The sequence below is a fragment of the Ischnura elegans genome, chromosome 2, assembly GCF_921293095.1.
Source record: "Ischnura elegans chromosome 2, ioIscEleg1.1, whole genome shotgun sequence".
Classification (NCBI taxonomy): domain Eukaryota; kingdom Metazoa; phylum Arthropoda; class Insecta; order Odonata; family Coenagrionidae; genus Ischnura; species Ischnura elegans.
This window is the reverse complement of record NC_060247.1, coordinates 68,221,110-68,248,000: the sequence shown is the minus strand read 5'-3', so window position 1 is coordinate 68,248,000 and position 26,891 is coordinate 68,221,110. Positions and strand designations below refer to the sequence as shown.

General features: G+C 37.1%; 1 protein-coding gene across 1 annotated transcript; it reads left to right on the top strand.

Annotated features, from left to right (window-relative positions):
* Positions 1 to 19,840: 19,840 nt before the first annotated feature.
* LOC124153920 (metallo-beta-lactamase domain-containing protein 1) lies at positions 19,841 to 25,885 on the top strand. The gene is made up of 4 exons (XM_046527329.1): positions 19,841 to 20,226; positions 20,304 to 20,468; positions 20,555 to 20,668; positions 22,929 to 25,885. Exons 1-4 carry the CDS (start codon positions 20,073 to 20,075, stop codon positions 23,111 to 23,113), a joined length of 618 nt encoding a protein of 205 aa, XP_046383285.1. The 5' UTR covers positions 19,841 to 20,072; the 3' UTR covers positions 23,114 to 25,885.
* Positions 25,886 to 26,891: the final 1,006 nt, after the last annotated feature.

The following is a 26,891-nucleotide window of genomic DNA, read 5'->3' as shown; positions in this document are numbered from 1 at the left end:
TTTCGCCCGCCTTCAACGAAGCAATCCTCGCGTCAAGGAGCGCAGTGCGCGCGCGGGTGGCGGCGTCCCAGTGCGCATAGCGCCGCAGCCAACCCTTCTAACCCTGGGCGCGGAAGGGGAATGCCGCCAGCGCGGCAGCGGGCGATCGGCGGCATTCGATGGAGCTGGGAGATTGACTAGGGTGGGCGATGAGGACGCCTAGATGAAAAAAGGGATAACGGAATGTTTAATAATTAAGTTTGCACCAAGATGTCAAGAGGATCCGCTTCAATAGCTTCATCTACCATTAGTACTACTTTCATGTCAAGTCGTCGGCAAAGGAAGAACCTTAGGAGTACGTTTGAATAAGAACGATTTACGGTTTCTGCGCTTGCGAGCAAGATTTGGACGTCCACATCCGAAATCATGTGACGGGTCTTATTGGCTTGCTACGACGATTACTTTTGTTTTCATGCCGTTTATTTGTATGGAAAACTTATTTACATAAATATATCATTTCAAACAAATGAGAGGATTATCAGGATATTAATAAAACTTTTTTATAGTATTTCATTCACTTGTTGGCTGAATTTTTTCATCGGTCTAAATAGCATTTAAGTTGACGTGTCAATGCCTCAGCTTTAGGAGTCTGCGTGCATCGAGCGCTCTAGTACATATTTACTCTGATGCCATATCGCCAATGGTCTACTGCCATTGTATATATTTCGAACCAGCCGCGAGAAGGAGCGGTGAGTTTCACCTTGGCTGCCATGGGGATAAATTCCCCAGGAGAGGGTATCGAACCATGAACCTCTGGCATTCCTAGCCACTGAACATGCCACGCAATCAGGCTACTACATAGTTATTTCACGGACGTTAATCGTGGTTGGTGCTGACTTCTTAAATATTATCCTGGTGGAAATGCCATGGAGACTTCGCCAGTATTACCTATCCACGCGAAAAAATCAAATAATTAGACATTCAATGAAATGAACACGAGCTTTGGGCCTCTCGTGGATAAATTGTAGTAATTCACATCAGCTCGGTAATGAGCCATTGTTAACAGTAGTGCGATCAGCCGCCAAACGGAATATAGAAAGCCATTCGATGAAGACTAACGTACAGAAAACAAATAAATTGTAAAGCAATACTTAACTTGAGCACTAATGATTTTTGGTGAATTTTCCATGTGAGCCAACCTTTAAATATGGATTATCCAGATTAACGATCGTAATAATCCTATTTTGGAAGTTTCAAGACTAATTGTGAAGTTAAGAAGAATTTCACATACCTTAGAGCAATGAAAGCATTTTTTTAAATAATCAAGTAAGTAATAACATTATCAGTTCTTTTAGCAGAATTAGGTAGTAAAATTATTTTTATGGTTTAAAAATCATGTTTCACGCATGTAAACAACATTCGTCTCTTCATCAAAGCAATGGTGAGGTATTCATATGAGTTAAAAATTATTAAAATACCGAATACTACGATGTGTAAAGCTAGTATTTCCTGTGGAAAACTCGGTTGGCAATAGTGATGCAGGAGCGTGTCGCAGGGATTGTAAGGTTTCCTCTACCCTTGTACACATGCACGCCAGCTCCACATTGTTTTGAATCGATATTCGCGGTGACTCAACTGTTGACTCATTGAAAGCAGAAAATTTCAATAAATTCCCGCACCTCGAATGCGCCCCGGAGCGATCGAAATAAAACGTTTGGTATGCGCACGCAACGTCGACCCCGCAGATCGCGCTTGACGCGGGAACGAGATAACCACCCGCTTCCCTCTGATACGTATTACACAGGGACCCCATCGAAGTATCCGCAACTTACAAACTATTTAAGATTTTTTTTAAGTTCCATAAGAAATATCAACTTAAAAAGTTTTCTTCAAATAAGGCCCACTCAAATTAACTATCGTCCTGATTTCGTACGTTCCTAGCAAGGAGAATACCAATCAACGAAATGAAATCATGGTATGGGATGGTATTTGGAGGTTGTGTCCGATTGCTGAGGCCATTTCCGTACTGAGGGATGGAAGATTTGGAAGAAAGCCAGCGTCGGTATTAGCCACCTCATAAGGAAAGGCGCAAAGAGTATCAAGAGTTTACGTCCCATCCGACGGACTGTATGTTGTGTATGATGTGCCCTCCACAAAGTCTTCCTGCAGGGATCGGGCTGTCTCTGAAAAATCTCCGTCACCGCTGGTATTTAAACCGAGGCCCAAGGGGAATCAAGCCGCCTTGCCACCTCACCAACACGATCCTCACAGACAATCACAATCAAGAGTGAACAGAAGAATGTTTTTGAATAACTGTGATCTCTATGTTTTAGAATTAATTAATGGCATGCTAGCAGCAACAATTAAAAATATTTTTTATTTTTCCGTGCGAAAACGATGCGAAAAATTGACCATTTTCAGAATAATATCATCGCTTTCAATTATTCAATCATTGCACTCCTTGGCATGTCCATATCCCTGAAACAAAGGGACAAATATTATCTTATGCATACTAAAAAGTAAAGTGCATCAACGTAAAATTTATTAAATTATTTATCCTCCTGTAGAAAATGAAACGGAAAGGAGGAAAAAATAATAAACGTCTATTTCAAATATGATGCGAAGTAGCTTTGAACATGTTTTCCATTTATTCTGCTAACAACGAAATACATTTTGCTTTCGCTAATGCCTTTCGAAGACTTTTTGAAACCCTTGCCGCGAACATATACAAAAGGAATGGAACATTAGTGACGGGCTCGAGACCACTACCACGGCATTTTTTTATTCGACATTGGCTACCATTTGCAGTGAAATCTATGAGTGACATCCCCTTCCAAAATTGATATCCAGGAAATAAAAATCTTGAAACTTGTCGGATAGTGCAGTTAAAATATCTGTAACTAATGAAGGAAGACACAAAAAGATAGACATTGAATCATCTTACCACTCACAATCAGATGTAAAAACTAAGAGTTTTTCCAAAAAAACTCCTAGTTTTTTTTTTAAACAGCAACAAAATGAAATGAACACTGGATATATCAATTTTTGTGATTGTTATCCACAATTTTTAATATGTACCCAAGCTTTCTAGTCTATATCCCCGGAGGCGAAAATTCGTCGCCCGGTAGTCAGAAATAATAATTTTCACGAACCTAGAATACTTATAAATTTGGTTTATATTTATTTATTTTATTTGTATTTATACCAACGAAAATATCACATATTGTTCTTTTACAAGGGGGTTTATCATACATTTCAATAATTAAACATGCACGAACAGTCACGCCCTGAACAGGGGCAACTTAACCCGGCGGGACTCGAACCCGAGACCTCTTGCTTGGCAGGCCTGGGTAAAACCCCGCCGCCACCAAGGCCGGCAATTTATTATTTATAATCAATAAATTTCAATCTTTGATACAGCTTTTTCTTATCAGTGGGTAAGTATCAGGAAAAAAAATGTTTTACATAGGTATCAAACTCTCAGCCGATCGGCGTGAATCTTTGTTTTCGGATTTTTTTCCGCGGGGAGGGGTGGGGGGCGCGAGGGGATTCCCAGGAACCTGTTCCGGAGCGAATGTTTGCCACCTTGCGAGTGCAATCGCAGGTGGAACAGGGAGGGAGTTGCCCTCGCGAGCAACAGGTTGGGAAACACAGCTGCAGGGTGCTCTCTGGATATCCCCCCTTCCCCCCCCGGAGGGGAAGCGGCCAGGATCCGTGTTGCTGCGAGAGGAACACTTGTGGAGTGAGTGAGTGGCCTTTGTTCACACGACCCCATATAGTTCCCCCTATCCCCCTCTAGTTGCCAAGCTGCACGAGGCACATCATTGTTCGACTCTGGTCGGAGGAGAGGGGCGTATCCTGAACGCAAGGGGGTAAGAGGCTGGAAGTTTCAAAAGGCACGGGAGTCATGACCACATCTCCCATAATGACCCTCATGTGGGACCGGAAGAAAGGAACAAAATAAAATTGTTCAGAAAGGTCAGGGGCATCGGATCAGCGGATTCATGTGGTCGTGACAGTCAAAGAAAATTAAGAGGACGCATCGCTCCAGCTCGACCAATCGTGCTTCACGTATTTGGTGACGCGTTATTCGTCCAAAACTAAAGTTTCTATCTTTCTTATTAGTAGACTCGGTGGCGGCGGGGTAAAGTCCCGCCGAACAAAATCTTGGTTGCATATTTGAAATTGTGGATGACAACCAAAATCCTGGTTTCTGCATTTGTATATTAATATGATCCCTGCCTGACCTCATAAACTTTAGAACTTTTAACAACACTCTCCGTTTAGTTTCTTGAAAAAACAAAGGTCGCATGTTTCGAGTCCCGCCAGGGTACATTATCCTTATGCGGGCCAGGGGTGTTTCAGATCATCCTCAGTTGTTATTAATTTAATTTCCCCGCTGTAACGGCCTTGAATGCCCTGTTTTCGTGTTGATGAAGATAATTAAATAAGTAAAAAATTCCAAAGTTTATCTGCGTCTCAAATGAAAAGATTTGCAACTTGTAAAGCATCGCGGAAAAATGAAATTTGAAGAGGAGAGCAAACGTTTAAAATGAGTAATACGCACATTAAAAAGACCGATCGAGCGGGGATTATTTGTCCTCTCAATATAGCGCTAAAGGATGACCGCAAACTCTATGAACTATACATTGAGGCCAACATTGAAGATCACAACTTCAGCATTATCAGTGGGAGAAGGAAAAATAGCAAATTGAATGATTATTTTTGCAACGCATGGAAATTCTGATAAGTTTCTTTCTTCGTAAGTTATTAAATAACATAGAATACCCAATCGAAATGAACGACATGTAAACAGACACTAATATCGTGGTCAACCTATCACCCCCATCGCGTGATATCGGATTTTGTCATTTTAATTATGGTCTAATTTCGGTAACGTTGTGCAAAGGACGAATATCTTGTTTGCTCTCTCAAGGATATTGTTCACATTTACTCTGAGGCTATGAAAACGTTTTTCAAGAAACGCTATCTGATAAGTTTGAGCTGCTCCTTCGCCATCATTAACTAGCGTGGCTCACACGCTCGCTCAGTGATTCAGTTCAACCCGAGTTTCGGTGTGGATAGGTTAGGCTAGTGCTTAGGTTGTAGTTAGATTAGTGCTCAGCCCGGACTTGCAAAGGCGTTTGAATTTCACTACGGAGGGATAGTTCATTTCCTAGGGCCACTTCGCATTCCGGGGAAATTTTGTGTGCGGGTATCACACGGAATTCGAACCTGGGACCCTTCCGTTAGTAGGTGACCGCTCTACGCACTCGCGAGTCCCCTTTTCCAAATGATGATAAGAACCATAAACTATTTGGACCTCCTACTTTCAGTGGCGGATCCTGGGAGTGGGAATGGGATACATGCCTCACAATTCAGCAGAATAATTATTTTTTGAGAATTAAACTTTTGTATCCGAAAAACCGAATGTCATCCATAGATGGCGGGTAGAATTTGCTCAGTAAAGACAGGGGCCTCAATCAGAATATGAAAGCATTTCATTTATATGATGTGCCATCATATACTGATCAGTATGACATCGTGCATACATGTAGGCCTTTCCTAGTACTTTCCGTCGATAATGCCTCCAAAAATATTGAACGTTGGCGGCTGAAACAAAAACTATACCTCATGGTTATTCATTTCCTACAACCTAGCAAAATTTGAACGAGATCTGGCGGTAACATTTGAGGAACTTACCTTGTCAGATACTTTCTTTTGCAGATACCTTCCTGACACTAAGGACAAGCCTAGATGCTTATTGGGCATGGCATCCGTGCTCGCACGGAGGGCTTTACGATATACAGTGGAGGAAAGATAAGATTAAGAATTTTACTATTATCACTTTTTTCTTGGCCCATGTGTTTTCGCATACCCATGTAATTGAAATATCCTGTTATTTCTGGAACCTCCATGAAAATTTGATCCAAAAATCCACTAACACTCTTGCATGGATTCCACCTGTCTCCAATAAATCTACCTGCTTTAAAAGATATATTTCTCCCCAAAATATCCAAGGGTTCTATTAAATAAACTGAAAATAACGAGATCCGTAATATCCGGAAATTCTTTGAACTAAAAGGGTTAACCTATCTCAGATTCATACCAGCAATATCCGCAAAAAAAATACTTTTTGATCCGTTTTCCGTAATGTGCTTACTTCAACACGACTCTTCTGTCGACCAGAGACCAAATTTGGGAGCGCAAGAATAACATCCTCACGGTCTAATTCAGAGGATGATCGTAACTTATTGTTTCATAACTGTCTCGAGATAAGCGCGTCAAGTACGCACGGCGACACGGTGCCGACGCCTCCGTCAGGCACGACCTGGAGATGATTGGGGCACGGAGGTCATCGCCTCTTCAATGGATTTCCAGGGCACATATACCACCATTAAATAGAACCGGCGCCAGAGGAGCGGGGACAGGGCGGAGACGCAGTGAGATAAGGGGACTACACCCCACAGACGCCCGATAAACAGTACAACTCCCTCATTATTATGTAAACATCATAACAACTCAAAGCTTCGTCTCTTGAATGTCACGAAGAAAAAGCTGAGGAATGATGCATATACGCACTGCCGTCTCTGCGGTGTCGTGATTCATACCCTGGGAATTGATTTTTCGGGGTTTCCCGTTGATAAATATTTGAGCGATGCAACAGAAAATCGAAATCGCCGCGGTCAAGAACACGTGAACTCGGCGTGTTTTCAAATCAACAACCTAAGCTCTCGGCGAGCAGATATGGCACAGCTAATTTTTAATCGGCATTGACAACCAATGTCGAGTCATAATGACTCAGCGTTGAATGGCAATGCTACAGAACGCCTTTCGGCAATGAATGTAGCGGGAGGGAGGGGGGCGCGATCCCTTTACAATGTGGAAAACTTTGGTAGCAGCAACAAGTTCAAACAAATTTCCATACCGATTAATATCTACTGTAAGAATTTTTGCCTAACATTTTGACAAAAAGCGGCAATATTGCTGATTCTTTTCTGGTCAGAGTACACTGGTATTATTATGGTGAAGAGACATCAGTTATGACGAATTCACACCCCATCATACCAATTTTATGTCCTTTTTTCTTCATAAAATTACTTTATGCGGTGCCAAACTAGATTTTTATGTTAAACACAGTGGCGTAGCCAGGGGGCCGGAGGGTCCGGACCCCCTGAAATATAAAAACACAATTATTTTCCTTCATAAAAGAAAACAAAATATAGAAAAATCATGAATGTACAAACTATTTCCTCAACATATTAAGTTTTTTTCGGTTATGAAAAGTATGGAAATTTAAAATCCATTACTTGCTATCCTGTTTATTAAAAATTTTCCCCCCTTGTTTTGGACCCCTCTTGAATGATATTCCTGGCAAGGCCACTGGGCATGCTGAAGGCATACTCGCTTTTTTTCTATTTTTTCAGCAAATTGTCTGAGGATGGGGCATATTCCAACCCATGATTCAGTAGTAGTAGCAAAAAATAACTAGTTAAGCCAAAGATGGAATATTTGCCGGATATCTCCTTCTAGGAATCCACGGCAAATAGTGCTAAATGGCCTTCACTTAAGCCATCAAGTAGGGATACATGCTGATTCTGCTTCAGACATTGATTTAAAAACATATTTCATTCACTTTCACACCTGAGTTTTTCAACCCGAAAGTTTGATCTCACTCCAGGCTAGGGGCTCATCGAGCACCAAATTTGGGGGCAGGGTCATGACCTGGGTCCAGGAAGTATATTAGTGATGGGCATTTTTATGTGAGGGAGTGTTACACTCTAATATAAATACAAGTACAAATACAATTAACATCATATTCATTTACATATTCCCTCCTTTACAAGAACACAAAAACTATTTTACTGCAAATATTAAAAAGTTTTGATAAAATTTCGGGATTAAGATGTTTAGGGGATGCAACCCCTGGGACCCACCCTAAGTCCGCCCCTTCTCCAGACTAAGCCGCGAAGATGTGAATACAACACATTTAGGATGGGGTAGCCAGCTTCCTAAAAGTTAGAAATTTTTCATGACAAATGCCTCCTTCCACCAGCTCTGTTATGTCTATGATTAATTACAGATATCTGTTAAAGCAAAATGTCTCCAGTTCTAAAATAAGAAGAAAAACTTGATTGATTTGATTGAAAAATGCGGAACAGAAATCAATTTCACTCCTAACTGGGGTTCACTATGCAGTTTTACGAAAAACCTTCATCCTGTATAATGTGATGTTCTTCTCAAGTGTTGTTCACTTGTTATAAGCTTCTACATGCCTAAATTTTAGAAAAACTATGCAAAGACCATGCTAACCCCCGTGCATGTGATAAAAGTTTAGCAATGCTGAAAACAATTCAAAAACTTTCTTTAATCACCACAAAAACTAGCAGTGATTGATACTTTATGTAAATTACAGCTATCAATGTATCTCATAATGCATATGGAGTAGCATGGAACATAAAAATAACCAACATGTTGATTATAATAGGGAGGAATATTTTTCTGAACCCTATAAAAGGAGTATTGTTTTGTAGGCCTAATTCATTTTCTTACCCAGTGCTCCTCTTGCATTGCCTAGAGATTCTGAAAAACATTAGGTCTTTAAATTCTGTCGGTTCATTCTCACCCGGGGCCACTACAACAAATGGTTTGATATGCAGATAAATTCAGTAAAAAATTCATGTTTTATTATTTTTTGCATAATAATACACATTTTAGTGTGAATGGAAGTAAATTTGTTCATTTCAATTCAGTCGATTGCAGTATTTCTACATAAAAGAAACTTTATCATAATTTTTTCCATTCAATGGCATGGGTAAACTAGCTACTACAAAATGGAGTAAAATTTTGTGTGTTACCAGCAGATTACATATTTATTAAAGTATTCTACCAATAGGGTAGTTTCCTTCATCAAAGAAAACGAAAGGCATTGATTTCGATTCGTTACCCACGATTAGTGTATTCATAATACACAAATTATTTGGTTTAGACGAATGGCAATGGTCCGTTTTTATCCTCATTTGAAAAGGGCCAGATTGGCGCCCATGCGATTACACTCCACGTGACGTCACAGGGACCTAGTTTCTACACGAGAGGATAGGAGTTATACATCGTCTGAGGTTACCAATGCATGCATGAGGCACAGAGCTCAGGGAAACATGTCTTAATAATCACCTATTAAAACTGGCTAAGGTCGGAAAGTTTTCTTCGTTTGATAAGGTATTAATAAACCTTTTTTAGCCAAGCGCTACCAGCCAGCAAGGTACTCAGCTACCCTCTAGCATCCTGCGTCCTATCAGCGCTCAGAGCCTCGATCAAGGTCACCTCACAAGGCGGGAGGGGGAACCGGAAATGCGTCGCACGGACTTTTTCCCATCATTCCTACTTACGCGTCGCGTTTTCGCGCGCTTAAAATTTTTCACTTTTCATTTAATCGCTAAAAATAGATATCGTCATTTAAAAATCTAAAAGCGTGAAATGTGTACTCCAGGAGTAATAATCTTTCGATTTAGGCAATAATAAAAATATAATAGGAAACCACCCTATTAAGGTACCTAGGTTTTCATGGAGTTCTTAAGAAGAGTTCTGGCAGTCTCCCTTTCCATAAAGCACTTCCCTTTTCAATTCACAATAAGGCCTACTCCCTTTCATTTCTATCTAAAAATCCTATTCATTTCCTTCCTCTCCCTCGTTTACCTAACATTCTACCCTGTCTTTCATCATCATTCTATTCTGTCTCCTCTGTATCTCATCTAAACGCTGTGCGTAAAAAGTAACATCTCCTACTTTCGTCAAATCATGGATAATTCTTGTAGAACTAGTAAGAATACCAGAAGACACACGTGATTAGGCTGATGCATTTACAAAATTCCATACAATTTCAGTATTTTTGAGTTTTTAAACATTCCCTTCTTTCCCTTTGTTAATGCATATTCCTATATGTGCGTAAAAAGTAACATCTTCTCATTTCGTCAATAAATGGTTAATTCTTATAGAAATAGTAAGAATACCATAGGATACATTTAATTTGGCTGATGAATTTATGAAATTCCATACAATTTCAGTATTTATAAGTTTTTAAACATTCACCACTTTCTCTTTATTAATGCATATTCCAATCTGTGCGTAAAAAGTAACATCTCCTCATTTCGTCAATTCCTTGTTAATTCTTATAGAACTAGTAAGAATACCATAAGACACAAGTAATTAGGGTGATGCATTTCTATAATTCCCAACAATTGCAGTATTTTTGAGTTTTTAAACATTCCCCTATTTCCCTTTGTTGATGCAAATTCCCATTTGTGCGTAAAAAGTTACAACCCCTCATTTCGTAAATGTATAGTTTATTCTTATAGAACTAGTAAGAATACCATAAGACACATGTAATTAGGATGATGCATTTATAAAATTCCATATAATTTCAGTATTTTTGAGTTTTTAAACATTCCCCTCTTTCCCTTTGTTAACGCATATACCTATATGTGCGTAAAAAGTAACATCTCCTCATTTCGTAAATTCATGGCTTCTTCTTCTAGAACTAGTAAGAATACCAGAAGAAACATGCAATTAGGCTGATGAATTTATAAAATTCCATACAATTTCAGTGTTTTTGAGTTTTTAAACATTCCCCTCTTTCCCTTTGGAAACCGCATGGAAACATTTTGAAATAAAATAGTGAGTTTTGAGACGGGAATACACGTTATTAACAAAAACTAAGTCTGATTATAATTCTTGTGGTTGCACATAAGATATGAATAAATTAAAAAATAAGATAAAAATACTATTTCAAGGGAATAAATAATGGTTAAATTCCGTAGGTAATGCTTAAAATGCCTCTGAGTTTATCTATTCATTTCCGCAATTTCGTTTACGAATCTAAGGACATAAATACACGAGTACAAAAAATACAGACCAATACTGTACATAATGTAATGCAGTGTTGCATATGCGATAAATATGTTATTTTTTATGAAAAGGAAGAAAATCTGCAATTAACCACAAGACTATGAATAACTCTGAAAATGAAATGAAAGCGAAATGCATATGGGATTGGTAATTGACCTAGAGAAACGAATGAGAAAATATGCTGTAAAAGTAGGAAAAAGAGCCAAAAAAATCACCCAGGATAAACGTAATTTGCAATAATAAAAAAATTTCCTAGAATAAGAAATTCAAATATAACATAATTAACTGAAGCACCTATATATACCCAATATATTTCTAAGATCATTTTTTTATAATGTAGTGAGTATGAAACGGGGATAAATATCTTTAATAAAAAGTTAGTCTAATAATAATTTTTGTGACAGCACATAAAATATTAATAAATTAAAAAGGAAGGTAAAAAAAGCAAATTTAAAAAAATAATCCATTTCTAAGACATGATGGGATATTTACGATAAGAATAATGTAAAAGAGGTGAAGGAAATGAAAAGAAAAATCTCAACCTGCCAACTTGTTCCAAAAATAGCACTAAAGTAAACAAAAAAACACTAAAAATGAAGAAACACGTAGAACTAGAAACGGACACTTCCGCAATGGTGTAAGGTCACTCCCAAACTGCGGGAGGGTGAAAAAGTAACGCTAGGCGCGCTCGGAGCACCCTAGTGACCAGCGGAAAAACAAACTCCAGAAGACATACATTTATGTCTTCCGCCTTAGTGGAAAAGCCTTCATAGCATATATATATGTCATCCGCACTGAAAGTGTTAATGCATATTCCTAAATATGCGAAAATAGAAACATCTCCTTATTTCGTCAATTCATGGTAAATTCTTATAAAACTTGTAAGAATACCATAAGACGCATGTACATAGGGTGTTGGATTACTAAAAATCCACACAATTTCAGTATTTTCAAATTTTTTATCAGTGCCTTTTCTTCTTAGTTAATGTATATTCCTATATATGCGTAAAAAGTAACATCTGCTCATTTCGTCAATTCATGGTAAATTCTTATACAACTAGGTCGAATACCATAAGACGCATATAATTAGGGCTTTGGATTTCTAAAATTCCATGCAATTTCATTTTTTATGTTTTTTTTAATTTTCGCCATTTCCCCTTAGTCAATTGCATATTCCTAAATATGCGTAAAAGTAACATCAGCTTATTTTGTCAATTCATGCTAAATTCTTATTCAACTAGATCGAAAACCATAAGAGGCACGGAATTACGTTGTGTGATTTTTTTAAATGTATATAAATATTTTTTATATCATTTATATATAAATTAACATATCTTTAAAGGCATTTGAAAAATGCCAGATTGGCATCCATGCGATGCCACTCCACATGACGTCACAGGGACCTAGATTCTATATGAGTAGTCAAGAGTTTTACACAGAGGCGGATACAGAAAAAACTCAAGGGGGGGGCGCAACATATCTTGAGTTGTCTTTACTTTTATCGTAATAAAAGATGATCAAGTCACAGGCAAATTATATGAAAATTTTTATTAAAGTGATTATAAACATGTAAAAGACATTGCCATCTTATGATGTAAAAAAGTTACAATTGTGGTTTTACAATGTTCGGCAATACAAGCGGACCCGCAAGGGGGGGGCGCGCGCCCCCTACGCCCCCCATCTGTATCCGCCACTGGTTTTACATCGTCTGATATTACTAATGCATGCACGAGGCACAGAGCTCAGGGAAACATCTCTAAATAATCACACATTAAAAATACCTAAGTTCAGAAAGTTTCCTTCGTTTGATAGGGGAATAATAATCTCTATTCAAGCCAAGTGCTACCAGCTAGAAGGGTACTCAGCTACATGCTAGCAGCCTGCGTCATATCAGCGCTCAAGCCTCGCCCCAAGGTCACCTCACATGGTGGCAGGGGGAACCAGAAATACGTCACATGGATTTTTCCCATCATTCCTACTTAGTCGTCGCGTTTTCGCGTGCTTGAAATTTTTCACCTTTTGTTTCTAAAAATCTCTAAGTATGAAATTCGTACTCCAGGAGTAATAATCTTTCAACTTAGGCACTAAAAAATAATAGGAAATCACCCTATTGCTTCCTGTCCTGTATTTGAACCTGACAATGTTGCACAGTGACAAAGCAGGTTGCTAAAATCATATGCAAAATTCACATCATATTATATTAGTAGTATATTTTTTTGATGCTATGCAATTCTGAGATCTCAGAGAGACCATATCAGAATTTTAAAAATTGATCACAAATATTTTCTTAAAAAAATTAACAGTGAAAAGGGAAAATGTCTTGGCTCTGTGGAACACAGCACAGTCTACATCAGCTAACTGTGGAACCCCAAGTGCAAATTTTTCCTACGGCTTCTCCCTCCATACTACATATACATTGACCTATATCAAGTTCAATTTTTTTTCTGCAAGGGAATGACCATGGTGAAGTTAGAATCAGCTATATAAATGCCTGGAGACCAATACATCTGAAATCTAGCAAAAATAATGATGCAAGAAAATTAGTATTTAAATTCATCGTTAACCACACAGTATTTATTCATGGACTAGATCAAAAATTACTAGCTATTTTACTAAGCGTGAAGATAGACCAACTCACGTTCTGTCTTCACGTTTAGTAAAATTAGTAGCACATACTATCTCATGTCTCTTCCATTTTCTTCTTAATATTCATATACCAGCCCGGATGTGCACTGGGGAAGTGCAGCTAACATAGCTTAACCCCATTGCAACTCACTGAACCGAAACCATTGCACACTTGGAGGTTTTTTATCCATCATGTGCACTAAGTAAAAGCTCCCTACTTCGTTTGGTACAGAGACTCTTTTGACAAAGATAAAACACTACTGACATTCCATACTTCTATATCATTTTATTGCTTTGTACTGGCAGTCATACCCAATAGGGCATCATCAGGTACAATATGTGTGGATATAAAAAGTTGAATACATATTTTTAGCAATGTAAGAGGTAGACTTCATTTTTGATCACAGAAGCTAGAGAATGAACTCTTACAACAAGAGGTCATTGGGGGAGATCCACCAAAAACACCCCACTTGTTTTTCTGAAACAACTAGCAACAAAAAAGAAAATTCAAAGTTGGAGTGTTATAACGATATATGTAGTTAGAAACGTACTTCAAGGAAAACAAAAATCTAAACAAAGTCTTCCAGATCAGGAACTCAATATCAAACACATAACACCGATGCACTAACAGCGATGATATTCGAAATCAAAGTTTGATTAACTATCTTGACACAGGGGGTAATATTGTGATATAATTTTGACACTCACGCCAGTCAGTAACACTGAAAGACTACTACGCCAAAATATTATTAGGTAGCAATTGGAATTTTAAAATACTGAGTCAATTATTCTCTAAGTTTGAATACATAAATGATAAAAGGCTGTAAAATACAAAGCTGTAAGGCATACTTTATGTTATTTCCATTTGACAAAACTCAACATTTTCATTTTTCTAATTTCATCTTTGATGTAAATATGCATTTGCATGCATGTCTGTGCACAAAGTTACCATACAAAGTTATATGCAGACCTTTCTATTCTAGAAGAAAATTTAACAGAAAAAATGCCTTACAATTAAGAGAAATTTTAAATTCAGAAAAATGCAGCAGCAGTTAGACCTAGCCGCCAATATGACTTCATTTCATGAATAAGGTTAACATGGAATGGAAGGAGTCCACATATCACGAAATCGATCCATTGCACCAGGAAAGTAATTCACACACAATTTTTTCTCTACAAACTCTTATCATACAAAAATGGCATTATTTCTAAAGAAATTTACTATTTATAATAGCAATGGTAAATTTCTACAATTTATCTTGGGAAGATGGGTTACATACAGTAGTTTTAGGAAGATATTCAAAGGTCGATTTTAAAAGATCGCATAAAAAAGAGGTAACATTTAGGTTTGTATCATCATCATCATCACTGGTCAACAATCCTAGGATTGGTTTGACGCAGCTCTCCACTCAGTTCTCCTATCAGCTAATCTTTTCACACCTACATATTTCTTCTCTTTCACATCTCTCTTTACTTGTTCCATATATTTTGTTCGGGGTCTTCCTTTTCCATTCTTGCCTTCCACTTGTCCTTCGACGATTGTCTTCATCAGGCCATCATGTCTCAAGATGCGGCCTATAAGGTTGTTCCGTCTTCTTATTAAGGTTTTCATGAGGCTTCTCTTCTCTCCTACCCTTCTTAGGACTTCCTCGTTACTAACTCGGTCGATCCATTTGATTTTCATCATTCTTCTGTAGCACCACATTTCAAAGGCCTATCCTTGCTTTCTCCACTGCGGTCATTGTCCATGCCTCACTTCCGTATAGGAGCATACTCCAGATGTAGGTTCTTATAAATTGTTTCTTTACTTCCATATTTAAGTTTCCCGCTGTATGCAGGTCTCTCTTTTGGTGGAATGCTCTCTTTGCCTGGACTATTCTGCTGATAATTTCTTTCTTGCTTCTCCCGTCACTAGTTATCTTGCTTCCCAAATAACAGAATTCATCCACCTCTATCACTTTTTGCCTCCCTATTTTAATGTTGGTCTTGACTTCTTCTCTTCTGCTGCATACTAAGATCTTGGTTTTCTTCGTGCTTATTTTCAGTTGATATCTACTCATTACCCTACCCATATTAACCAGAATATTTTTCAAATCCTTCTCTGTTTCTGCTATAACGGCTATGTCATCGGCAAATCTTAGCATGCTAATTTTTTCTCCATGGATATTCACTCCCAATTCCTTTTCTTTGATTTCATTAATGGCTTTTTCAATGTAAACGTTGAAAATTACAGGTGACAATGTACAGCCTTGTCGCACTCCTTTCTTAATTCTTGCTTCTTCACAGCTGGGCCCTGATTTTATCACGGCTACTTGGTTTATGTATACACTGTGGATGATTCTTCTGTCATTATAAAGAACCCCAATTTCCTTTAGGATTCCAAGCATTGTGCTCCAATCCACGTTATCAAATGCTTTCTCTAAGTCCACAAACGCAACAAATGATGGCTTGTTCTCTTCCATTCTCTTCTCTATGAGCAGTCTTAGGGCCAATATAGCTTCCCTTGTGCCTTTGTTTTTTCTGAATCCAAATTGGTCCTCATCCAAGTACTCTTCTGCTTTTCGTTCTATTCTTCTATAGATGATAATTGTCAGTATCTTTGATGCATGTGTAGTAAGTCTTATGGTCCTAAAATCTTCGCACTTCTCCGCTCTTTTCTTCTTAGGAATAGGGATTATAATGTTCCTCTCGAAATCCTTTGGTATCTCACCTGTCGTATATATTTCACTAATGATTTTGTATAGCTGGTTCAACGTCTTCTCTCCTGAATTTTTTATTAGTTCTGCAGGAATGTCATCAATGCCAGACGCTTTATTTATCCTGAGGTCTCTCACAGCCGCATCCGATCTTAAAATTGGGGCTCCCATGTCATCGGCATCCACTTCCCTCTCGTTTTCGATGGCATTCGTTTTGAGGCGACTTCCTTTGTACAAATAGGTTTGTATAAAAAATATAATTTCAAAAGGGCATACATTAATAACATAAATATGCTATCTCCAGCACCCAACAGTCTCTGATGCACTTACAGGACTTCTTTAATCTGCCTTTCATGAAAAGGATTTCAGTGAAGTGAATTATGCATTTCAATCAAATATGGAATTCGGCATTAGGATGGTAAGATTAAAAAAATTAGGGATGAAACTATGGAGAGCCAGAATTTCATGGAAGATAAATTTTTGGTAGGTAAAGATACAAGAAAAAGATACGTTGGCAAGAATGAGATGAAAATTTGGATGTCAGAACTTTTAGTCAAATTTATGAACTTTCCTTACAATTAGATTAAATTTCATCATCCACTACTCTCATAACTTGAACGTGGCAATATTGATTACAGCTGTGACCAGTATGTATATCTGGTTGGATTACTTATTTCTATTTGAGTTTTAATGTCACTAAATAATATATACATCATCAAGGAAATGAAATGGTGGACCTCTAAGCATCTTTTCATAAGAGATAGGGGTGATCTGGGGTGATTAGGAGCCGTTGGCTGGGTCTCATGATGGGGCCCATCTTATTTGGGAGTCCTAATCTGGAAAATTTTAGGAAATAGGGAAGTTTCCTTCATCAAGTAAAACGAAAGGCATTAATTGCGATTAGTTACCCAACATTAGTGTATTCATAATATAAAAATTATTTGGTTTCAGAAAACCCAGTTTAGACGAATGTTAAAGGTCAATTTTAACCTCATTAAAAAAGGCCAGATTGGCACCCATGCGATGCCACTACACGTGACGTCACAGGGACCTAGATTCTATACGAGTAGTCAGGAGTTTTACATCATCTGAGATTACTAATGCATGCACGAGGTACAGAGCTCAGGGAAACATCTCTTAGTAATCACACATTAAAAATACCTAAGTTCGAAAAGTTTCCTTCGTTTGATAGGGGAATAATAATCCTTATTTAATCCAAGAGCTACCTGCTAGCAGTGTACTCTGCTACCTGCCAGCAGCCTGCATCATATTGGCGCTCATAGCCTCGCACCATGGTGGCCTCACACTGCTGCAGCTGGAACCAGAATGATATTACACAGGCGTTTCCCAGCATTCACACTTAGCCGTAACATTTTCGCGTGCTTGAAAATTTTCACTTTTCATTTAATCGCAAAAAATAGATATCATCATTTAAATATCTAAAAGCGTGAAATACGTAATCCAGGAGTAATAATCTTTCGATTTAGGCAATAAAAAAAATAGGAAACTACCCTATTACATGACCGGAAATGGATTTTGACGCTATTCTGGCCCTTAAAAACCACATGAAAGTTAGGTAAAATTAGCAATTTCATAAGAAAAAAATATTGTGAATGGTGAGAATTTCACAGTTTATAAAATTCAACAAAGTAAATTGGTTCTATTATATATTTAGTGAATTTGCTCCTTGAAACTGCACTGAAAACTAAAAAAACCTCTTAAAATAACCTTTTTCAATAGCCCTTTCAAAAAAGCAACAAGTTCTATTTTATTTTCTGGCACATTTATTTTATTTATACTTTAAATAATCTTCTTACACAGAGCACACAGTAAGTAAAGAAAATGACTGAAAACGCAGAATTTTAAGATTGCAAAAAAAACTTTGGTTCAAGTAATCAGTCTTTTTTTATTACACCTTTTATACAAAACATATGGAACAAGTAAAGAGAGATGTGAAAGAGAAGAAATACGTAGGAGTGAAAACATTAGCTGATAGGAGAACTGAGTGGAGAGCTGCGTCAAACCAATCCTAGGATTGTTGACCAGTGATGATGATGATGATGATACATATGTTATGGGGGCGAGTATTGTGGGAGCCCCCTAAGCTTGGGACCCGCAGCGATTGCCAATCAGCCGCCCTGGCCATACCGCCCCTGATAAGAGGTTGATATTGGTTTTACCTCTATCCACCCTTTTGACTATCCTCAAGTTCCATCAACCGAATTCATTAGCATCATATTACTCCAAAGTTCTCAAATGGATGAAACTTCTCCAAAATATTAGCAAATCTGCTACTAACAGAATAAATTTTATGCCTCCTAAAAAGGAAAATCAAACAATGTCTCAAAACTAAGTTATCCACAAGTACATCACAGGTGCCACCAGGGGCGGATCCAGGATTTTTTTCTGGGAGGGGCACAAGCAAGGCCATATCCAGGATTTTGTTCTGGGTGGGGCACAACGATATCTCGTAATACAAAACGAACGCAATCATAATGGGACCTTATTAAAAATCTTGCATATTTTTGAGGGTCTGGGGGGGGCACGTACCCCCGTGCCCCCCCCTGGATCCGCCTATGGGTGCCACGACAGGATGATGATCAGTAACATATACCGCCAAGTCCCAAAATGATTGACATTACTTACAGCATCTGCCTTATTTGTCCAGCAAAATCTTGATTATTCTACATTTATATAACTGTATGTATAGCTTACTGGTTGCTCGAGTGAACACCTTGATCCTGGTAGTCTCCATTTTTTTCTGAGAATAATCCATTGCATATATTTTACTTTGTTGCCAAGATAATTTTTTGATGTCAGTTTCCCCTCTACCCATTTGAGGAGCTCATTCTCGAGCAAGGTTGCTCATTCAACAGCTGAGCAAGGGCATGCCCAGAGTAAATAAACTAGGAGGGGAGGGGAGCAAGCCGTGGTCATACAAGTTGTAACATTTTAGCACAGAAAAGGTTAATGAAACGAAAATATTAAGAAAATTATGACAGCGATTCATTAGTTTTTAAAATTATTTGCTTGAAAAAAATTAATGAATTTCATTTTAGTTCCATGTCTCTATAATATCATTTTCCTTCACACAATAATTTGTTTAAAACTTTTGTTTTGAACTAAATTTATTTTCGCTTCTGGGAGGGTAGGGACTCGATTCTCCCGCCTAGATTTTCTTTAAGTATTTTTTTCACGTCTGAGGATATGGGAAAGAGAAAAGGCTGTCAATGAGAAATTTTTCGTGGATATACTTTGACAGGATGTTTAAGGGATCTGAAATAAGCCTCACTACAGAATTATTCCTCCTATAATGAATTATCTGTAGAATTTGATGGTACTAGTAATTGATACTACTAATGAACAATTCCATGTCCCCGGTAATCATGCAGTTGAACAGCCCGCGGTTTTCAAAGCAGGTAAATAATGTATATACACACGTTTTGGTAGCTGTGAACGCGAATATTAATGGAATCCCATTGGCTGTGAAACTCAAATTTGTTTTTGCGGATGTATTAGAATATTTGTGCCAAATTAAAGAGAGGAGACTCACCTAAACCCTGGAGAAATACTTCGAACGAGCTTCGAACACGATAGTAAACATGCGTACCCCGGTGTCGCATTCCGTTTTTGTTTTATTTTTATATTTTGAATAATGGTGTTGTGTCGCCGCTGTACTATTTTTAAGTGGAGATTGGAGATCTTCTTTTGAGATAGGCCTTTCAAAATCAAGGAAATTTGCCGTCGAGTGCAATTGTGTTTATAATAATCGTGGCTGAAGACTTGGATGGTACTTTCTTTCAACCCATTGCCGACTACACGGAATTACTGTCTTGTGGGTCAAAGCCGGTCAAAGCTTAACCGATAATGCCGTATGAGGTACACGTAATATCCAGTGGTTATTCCAATAACCATAGCGAAGGTTGCATGTATGCCAATAGTACATGCACGTTGCTGGTCGGGATGCATAACATTGTCGTTGATACCTTGAATCCATGGTCCAAGGATGTTGTGATTGCCGGTAACGTGCGGAATAATTATACAAAACCGTATCATTATGATAAATTGTTAGTATTATTTCATAGTCGTTTATTTTAGGTTTGGAAAGGCATGGCTTGTCCTGCGATGATATTAATTTTCTTGTTTGTACCCATGGTCATTCGGATCATGTGGGAAACAACAATCTGTTCTTGCGGGCGAAACACATCGTTGGATTTGATGTTTCATTTGAGAATTGCTTCTACGATCACGATTTCAAGAATGGTAAAATACTCCTGTATTCTTATTAGAATGATACGGTATGCAAACACTTTTTTTTACAGAATATTTCTATTTATCCTCCTTGACAGGGGTTCCATATGTGATTGATGATGATGTTAAAGTTATACCAACCCCGGGGCACACACATGCAGACGTTTCTGTAATTGTGCAAACACACAAATATGGAGTAGTTGCTGTGGCAGGTGAGAATAACTGCTAATTACCCACTAATTTTATTTTATATTTATACTTAATTATTCTCATTTAACCGTCTTAAAACTTCGCTGGAAAGTTTGTTGTTGGACACGGAAATATACTTGAATTGTTAATTGAAAGAATACGTCTTTAACCCTTCATAGGGCCGATTCCCTTTGAGCTTTTTGGTTTCTTTAGTAATTGATATATGTTGTAAGACGTAATGAAATATAATATGCAAATAGATTTCATCAACAAATTTATTTTCATCATAAATGAGTGGTCGCCCAATCGACCACTGTGCATTCCAGGTATCAGCTCTCAGATCGTAAGAACAATAGCGAGAATGGGCAGAGGTCCTTTGAGCGACCAACTGAAGCCACATTGTAGATAGTAAAAATATAATACAAGAAGGAAACATATTATGTGAAGATATGAACGTATTTTGAGCTAGTTAAAATGTTGAAATGAATTCTAACCCCATGGAAAAATAGCACCCAAATATCTCACTCAAATAAAATCCAATACAGCTGAAAAATGCCGTAATATAAAAGCTAAGCACTTCTCTGCAAGCAGACATGACTGTGCACTTGCTTCCGAATGCCCTCAAATTATTTTTATTGCCACTCAGCTGCATAGGCGTACCCAGCAAGGGGCAGATGTCACCCCCACCCCATCCCTACCCTCCCAGAAGCGGAAATAAATTTTGTTCAAAACGAAAGTTTTAAACAAATTATTGTTTGAAGGAGAATGATATTAGTAAGACATGGAACTAAAATAAAAATCATTATTTTTTTCAAGCAAATAATTTTAAGAACTAATGAATCGCTGTCATAATTTTCTTAACATTTTCGTTTCATTAACCTTTTCTGTGCTAAAATGTTAAAACTTGTATGACCACGGCTTGCTCCCCTTCCCTCCTAGTTGTTGTGTGAGCAATGAGCGCTGATATGATGCAGGCTGCTGGCAGATAGCAGAGTACATTGCTAGCAGGTAGCTCTTGGATTAAATAAGGATTATTATTCCCCTATCAAACGAAGGAAACTTTTCGAACTTAGGTATTTTTAATGTGTGATTACTAAGAGATGTTTCCCTGAGCTCTGTACCTCGTGCATGCATTAGTAATCTCAGATGATGTAAAACTCCTGACTACTCGTATAGAATCTAGGTCCCTGTGACGTCACGTGTAGTGGCATCGCATGGGTGCCAATCTGGCCTTTTTTAATGAGGTTAAAATTGACCTTTAACATTCGTCTAAACTGGGTTTTCTGAAACCAAATAATTTTTATATTATGAATACACTAATGTTGGGTAACTAATCGCAATTAATGCCTTTCGTTTTACTTGATGAAGGAAACTTCCCTATTTCCTAAAATTTTCCAGATTAGGACTCCCAAATAAGATGGGCCCCATCATGAGACCCAGCCAACGGCTCCTAATCACCCCAGACCACCCCTATCTCTTATGAAAAGATGCTTAGAGGTCCACCATTTCATTTCCTTGATGATGTATATATTATTTAGTGACATTAAAACTCAAATAGAAATAAGTAATCCAACCAGATATACATACTGGTCACAGCTGTAATTAATATTGCCACGTTCAAGTTATGAGAGTAGTGGATGATGAAATTTAATCTAATTGTAAGGAAAGTTCATAAATTTGACTAAAAGTTCTGACATCCAAATTTGCATCTCATTCTTGCCAACATATCTTTTTTCTTGTATCTTTACCTTCCAAAAATTTATCTTCCATGATATTCTGGCTCTCCATAGCTTCATCCCTAATTTTTTAAATCTTACCATCCTAATGCCGAATTCCATATTTGATTGAAATGCATAATTCACTTCACTGAAATCCTTTTCATGAAAGGCAGATTAAAGAAGTCCTGCATCAGAGACTGTTGGGTGCTGGAGATAGCATATTTATGTTATTAATGTATGCCCTTTTGAAATTATATTTTTTGTACAAACCTAAATGTTACCTCTTTTTTATGCGATCTTTTAAAATCGACTTTTGAATATCTTCCTAAAACTACTGTATGTAACCCATCTTCCCAAGATAAATTGTAGAAATATACCATTGCTATTATAAATAATAAAATTGTGTGTGAATTACTTTCCTGGTGCTATGGATCGTTTTCGTGATATGTGGACATATTTTATGGTAAAATAATTTTTCCAGACATATATCCAATGTTATATAGTTGTTAGGCAATCTTTCTGTTGTGAAAGAGTTGCTAAATTTATTTATATTCTGTTTTCCCAGGAGATCTATTTGAGAAAGAAGAGGACCTCGTAGATCCATCAATTTGGAAGGTTAATGGAGGTAGTGAACAGCCTCAACTCCAGGAAAGTTACAGGACAAAAATAATAAAACTTGCTGACTATATTATTCCTGGACATGGACCTATGTTTAAAGTCACAGAGAAAATGAAGAACCATGTTAAATGAGTAAATTTGTGAGCTGTGGTCAAAATAAGTGGAAGTAATGATTGATTTAAAAAAATAGTTAATAGTAGTCCATCCTCAGGGCTGATTCAAGCCGGTAGTTCAGCTCTGAAGATGGAACACGACTCATGTTCTGAAACGTCAGCAGAATGGAGAGAGACCACCTGGGTGGAAGCCCGAATAGTCTTCTAGGACTATATTCATTGGGAAAGCATCAGATCTTACATCAATAGTTAATATTTATAATAGCTTTCATTTCTGATCTTTACATTGAGAAGCAGCTGTAATTTTTCACCTTGATCAGTGGCCCAGAAATGTCACTGAACATCTTATTTGCTAAATCAGTACCTATGTCAGTTCTACTTTTGTTCTAAGGAATTTTCTCCCTATTGCCTTCAACCCAAAGTGGCATCAGAAATTACCTGGATTTCACATTTTTCAGGATTTGCATGTCATTATAAACAGGTGTATTATCAGGTATCATTAGATCTTTTGGAGTAACACTCTCTCCTGTTATGATGCTCATCAGGGATTTCTGATTGATATTGTTGCGATTGATACTCGTAAATGTATGTCTTTTGATTTATTTAACTGGAGGAGTTTTCCTTGTTACTAGTTGTTAGTACAGACATTTGAAGTGATTATGTTGTGGATCATTGATGAATTTTATCAAAATTGTCACCATCATCTATTGATGGCTTGTAGAGCCTTGGTAAACCTTCCCATTTTTTAACATAGTGCATAATATATTTATTTTCCTTGACCTCTTGTTTAATCTTTGTAAATATGAAGTCTTGAGGTTTAGGTCAGGTCAGCAATTATTATATTTCTTTTTCCTTAAGAAAAGTTAATTGATAGAGGTGTATTATCAGGAATCGTTAGATCATTTGGAGTAACACTCTCTCCAGTAGTGACGCTAATCAAGGACTTCAGATAGATAATTTTGAGATTGATACTCAGAAATGTAAGGCTTTGGATTTATTTATCTGGAGGAGTTTTCCTTATTATGTACTATTTGTTAATACAGGCATTTGAAGTGGCGGATATTGCTGTGCCTGCATTCGATGCTAAATTTAATTACAATCATCACCATCCTCTCTTAGTGGCTTGGAGAGTCTTGGCTAACCTACCCATTTTTAAACATCGAACATATATTTCTTTTGTCGTTGACGTCTAGTTTTATTTTTCATAAGAATGAAATCTTGAGGTTTGGGTCCCTTTATGTAAAAAACATATAAGCCAATTTTCTAGAAATTTATTTTCCATTTCCAAGGCTTATTTTATGAAGGGATGAGAGATGCAACTACTCCTAAAGGTGGTGAGGTATTAAAAATCAGTTTTGTAGTGCAAAAATATCCAATGAAACATTTGAACTATCAGATTTTAAATTTAAGTGACTAACTAGGAAAATACATATGACATACATTTTAGGTAGGTGTTTATAGTTAGTTAGTAAATCTATTGAATAGCTCATTAACAACTAATGAACTAAACAACAGCATAAATGGTTTGTCCCACAATTTTCTCCATTTTTTTATTTTGAGTTTTTTTTTCTAACTAAACCTCAAGATTTCACATTCATATAAATTGAGCCTATTTTTTTGTTTCCTCATATTCAGCATGATTTAAAGTTTCTCAGAAGTAAAAGTCATGCTAAAAATGATCAGTTATTTTTTTCTGTAAATCTTAGTGTGAGAATATTTACGGAATTATCTCATGGGTTTTTTGTTTGTTGGTTATTTTAGGGTTTGATGTTATACATGGTTTCGAATGTTGATCATAGTAAATTTATATATGTACTTCTCATCAGTTTGGTCATTGCCAAGCTTTGATATTTTAGATGACTGGCAAAGAAAACTGCATTGCTAAAACTGGTTGAGGGCATTTAAAGTGATCTGGAAGTATTGCATTTGTCATCAACATTCATCTCCTTCCATTCCATGTTAACCTTATTCATGAAATGAAGTCATATTGGTGGCTAGGTCTAACTGCTGCTGCATTTTTCTGAATTTAAAATTTCTCTTAATAGTAATGCATTTTTTCTGTTAAATTTTTTTCTAGGATAGAAAGCTCTGCATATAACTTTGTGTTGTAACTTTGTTCACAGACATGCATTCAAATGCATATTTACACCAAAGATGAAATTAGAAAAATTAAAATGTGGAGTTTTGTCAAATGGAAATATGTAACATAATGTATGCATACAGCTTTGTGTTTTACAGCCTTTTATCATTTATAACTTAGAGAATAATTGACTCAGTATTTTAAAATTCCAATTGTTACCTTATAATATTTTGGCTTAGTAGTCTTTCACTGTTACTGACTGGTGTGAGTGTCAAAATTATATCTCAATATTACCCCCTGTGTCAAGATAGTCAATCAAACTTTGATTTGGAATGTCATCGCTGTTAGTGCATCGGTGTTATGTGTTTGATATTGAGTTCCTGATGTGGAAGACTTTGTTTAGATTTTTGTTTTCCTTGAAGTACATTTCTAACTACATATATCGTTATAACACTCCAACTTTGAATTTTCTTTTTTGTTGCTAGTTGTTTCAGAAAAACAAGTGGGGTGTTTTTGGTGGATCTCCCCCAATGACCTCTTGTTGTAAGAGTTCATTCTCTAGCTTCTGTGATCAAAAATGAAGTCTACCTCTTACATTGCTAAAAATATGTTTTTAACTTTTTATATCCACACATATTGTACCTGATGATGCCCTATTGGGTATGACTGCCAGTACAAAGCAATAAAATGATATAGAAGTATGGAATGTCAGTAGTGTTTTATCTTTGTCAAAAGAGGCTCTGTACCAAACGAAGTAGGGAGCTTTTACTTAGTGCACATGGTGGATACAAAACCTCCAAGTGTGCAATGGTTTGGGTTCAGTGAGTTGCAATGGGGATAAGCTATGTTAGCTGCACTTCCCCAGTGCACATCCGGGCTGGTATATGAATATTAAGAAGAAAATGGAAGAGACATGAGATAGTATGTGCTACTAATTTTACTGAACGTGAAGACAGAATGTGAGTTGTGCTATCTTCACACTTAGTAAAATAACTAGTAATTTTTGATCTAGTCCATGAATAAATACTGTGTGGTTAACGATGAATTTAAATACTAATTTTCTTGCATCATTATTTTTGCTAGATTTCAGATGTATTGGTCTCCAGGCATTTATATAGCTGATTCTAACTTCACCATGGTCATTCCCTTGCAGAAAAAAAATTGAACTTGATATAGGTCAATGTATATGTAGTATGGAGGGAGAAGCCGTAGGAAAAATTTGCACTTGGGGTTCCACAGTTAGCTGATGTAGACTGTGCTGTGTTCCACAGAGCCAAGACATTTTCCCTTTTCACTGTTAATTTTTTTAAGAAAATATTTGTGATCAATTTTTAAAATTCTGATATGGTCTCTCTGAGATCTCAGAATTGCATAGCATCAAAAAAATATACTACTAATATAATATAATGTGAATTTTGCATATGATTTTAGCAACCTGCTTTGTCACTGTGCAACATTGTCAGGTTCAAATACAGGACAGGAAGCAATAGGGTGATTTCCTATTATTTTTTATTGCCTAAGTTGAAAGATTATTACTCCTGGAGTACGAATTTCATACTTAGAGATTTTTCAATGACGTTTTCTATTTTTCGCGACTAAACTAAAAGTGAAAAATTTCAAGCGCGCGAAAATGTGACAACTAAGTAGGAATGATGGGAAAAGTCCGTGAGACGCATTTCTGGTTCCCCCTGCCGCCTTGTGAGGTGGCCTTGGGGCG